Below are 1,801 nucleotides of genomic sequence, written 5' to 3'. Positions count from 1 at the left end.
GTTTCCAGTAAGCTATCACAAATATCATCTGTAATTGGTAAGTCTTTTTCCGATTTTGTGGAAGAGGAAGAATTCGCCTCTTATCCTTTTGCCGGAATATTTGCAGATGTTTTATAGTTTGTCTCCCAATTAGGGATAGTCATCATCATCATCATCCCCTCCTACAACCTATTGACGCAAAGGGCCTCGGTTAAATTTCGTCAGTCGTCTCTATGTAAAGCTTTTAATTCAATACTTCTCCATGCATCATCATCTACTTTGCGCTTCATAGTCCTCAGCCATGTAGGCTTAGGTCTTGCAACTCTTCTAGTTCCTTGTGGAGCCCAGTTGATAGTCTGATGAACTAATCTCTCTTGGGGGAGTACGAAGAGTATTCCCTAACCATCTCCATCTACCGTTCACCATGCTCTCATTCACATATGGTAATTGAGTAAACCATTTTAGTTTCATTTCGAATCCTGTCCTGCCATTTAACTCCCAACATCGTAATCACAAGTAACTGCGCATTCCATCTCCCCGCCATTATGGCCTTGAAGAACAGGTTTCCATTCCAGCACCCTTGGACAGAAGCCAGAGATCCTCACTCGCTTGTATAGCCTATTCGGGAGGACTTGCTTATCAGTGTGATTGCAGACGTTGAGTGAGCAACATGGAGTTTCTCGCCTTCCTATTGACCTTCAGTGTCTTGCTCCTCGCCCCATCCACCTCCGATGGGGCACCTATCAGTATCGGTGGACCGTGCAAACATGGATACTCCAAGTGCAATACTTACTATTGCTTTAAGACCGTTTCTCTCGATCATATTGAATATGATATAGTGATAAAACCCACTTACATCACCACCACCACCACCATCACCAGCACCATCATCCCCACCACCACCACCACCATCATCCCCACCACCACCATCACCACCACCACCACCACAACCACCACCACCACCACAACCACCACCACCACCACCACCACAACCACCACCACCACCATCACCATCAACATCATCCCCACCATCTTCTCCACCACCACCATCTTCTCCACCACCACCATCACCCCCACCATCACCATCACCATCACCCCCACCATCACCATCATCCCCACCCTCACCACCACCGTCACCATCACCATCACCCCCACCCCCAACATCACCCCCAACATCACCCCCACCATCACCATCATCCCCACCCTCACCACCACCGTCACCACCATCATCACCACCGTATTGAACCCACCAACCACGAATGCTTCCCCAGGCCAAACCTATCGAACACGCGTCCCAAAATTCCTCTGATCTAACCGGCTAACTGAGGAATAAAGATAACTCTTAATTGTTTACGTCTTCTGTTGCTGTTTGCTGTGTTTTCACCGATTGAGCCCAAGAGTCACCTTCGCTTCGTTGCCATAACAAGACAAGAGAAGAACAGGATCTAGAGAAGTTCAAAGCTGAATTAGTGGGTAAAGACAGTCCTAACATTTGTTCATCGGCCGAAAGCAGTTGCATTGTTCTTCAGTGTTCCTCTGGTGGTAGTGCTTACTCCGTCCGCTTCACGAATTGTTCAGTGTTATTGTTCTCTTCATCAGTGCCAGCGTTTACCTTGTTCTCTCTATATTGGTGATTGATTATGCCCTGTATTCCCTTAGAAATTATTCATGTACATTCTGCTTAATATGACTGCCCTAGTGCCTTTGTTCAAATCGTTCAGTGCCTTCACTAATATGCTTCACAAGAGACGCCAAACACACTCGGATTGCCCGGAGCTTGACCCCTGGGGGGGGGGGGTGTTAGACCAGCCGTCATAGCCCC

The 1,801-nt window shown here is 47.7% G+C and overlaps 1 protein-coding gene across 1 annotated transcript in view; it reads right to left on the bottom strand.

Annotated features, from left to right (window-relative positions):
• Window positions 1-667: 667 nt before the first annotated feature.
• LOC137622619 (uncharacterized) overlaps window positions 668-1,801 on the bottom strand; it is a 2,933-nt gene continuing 1,799 nt past the window's right edge. Inside the window, exon 2 of the mRNA XM_068353224.1 lies at window positions 668-1,297. Coding sequence (XP_068209325.1) covers window positions 668-1,297 — 630 coding nt within the window. The remainder of the gene's footprint in view (window positions 1,298-1,801) is intronic.

This window comes from Palaemon carinicauda, chromosome 29 (genome assembly GCF_036898095.1).
Source record: "Palaemon carinicauda isolate YSFRI2023 chromosome 29, ASM3689809v2, whole genome shotgun sequence".
In the NCBI taxonomy this organism is placed as follows: domain Eukaryota; kingdom Metazoa; phylum Arthropoda; class Malacostraca; order Decapoda; family Palaemonidae; genus Palaemon; species Palaemon carinicauda.
This window is presented reverse-complemented; position numbering and strand designations above follow the sequence as displayed.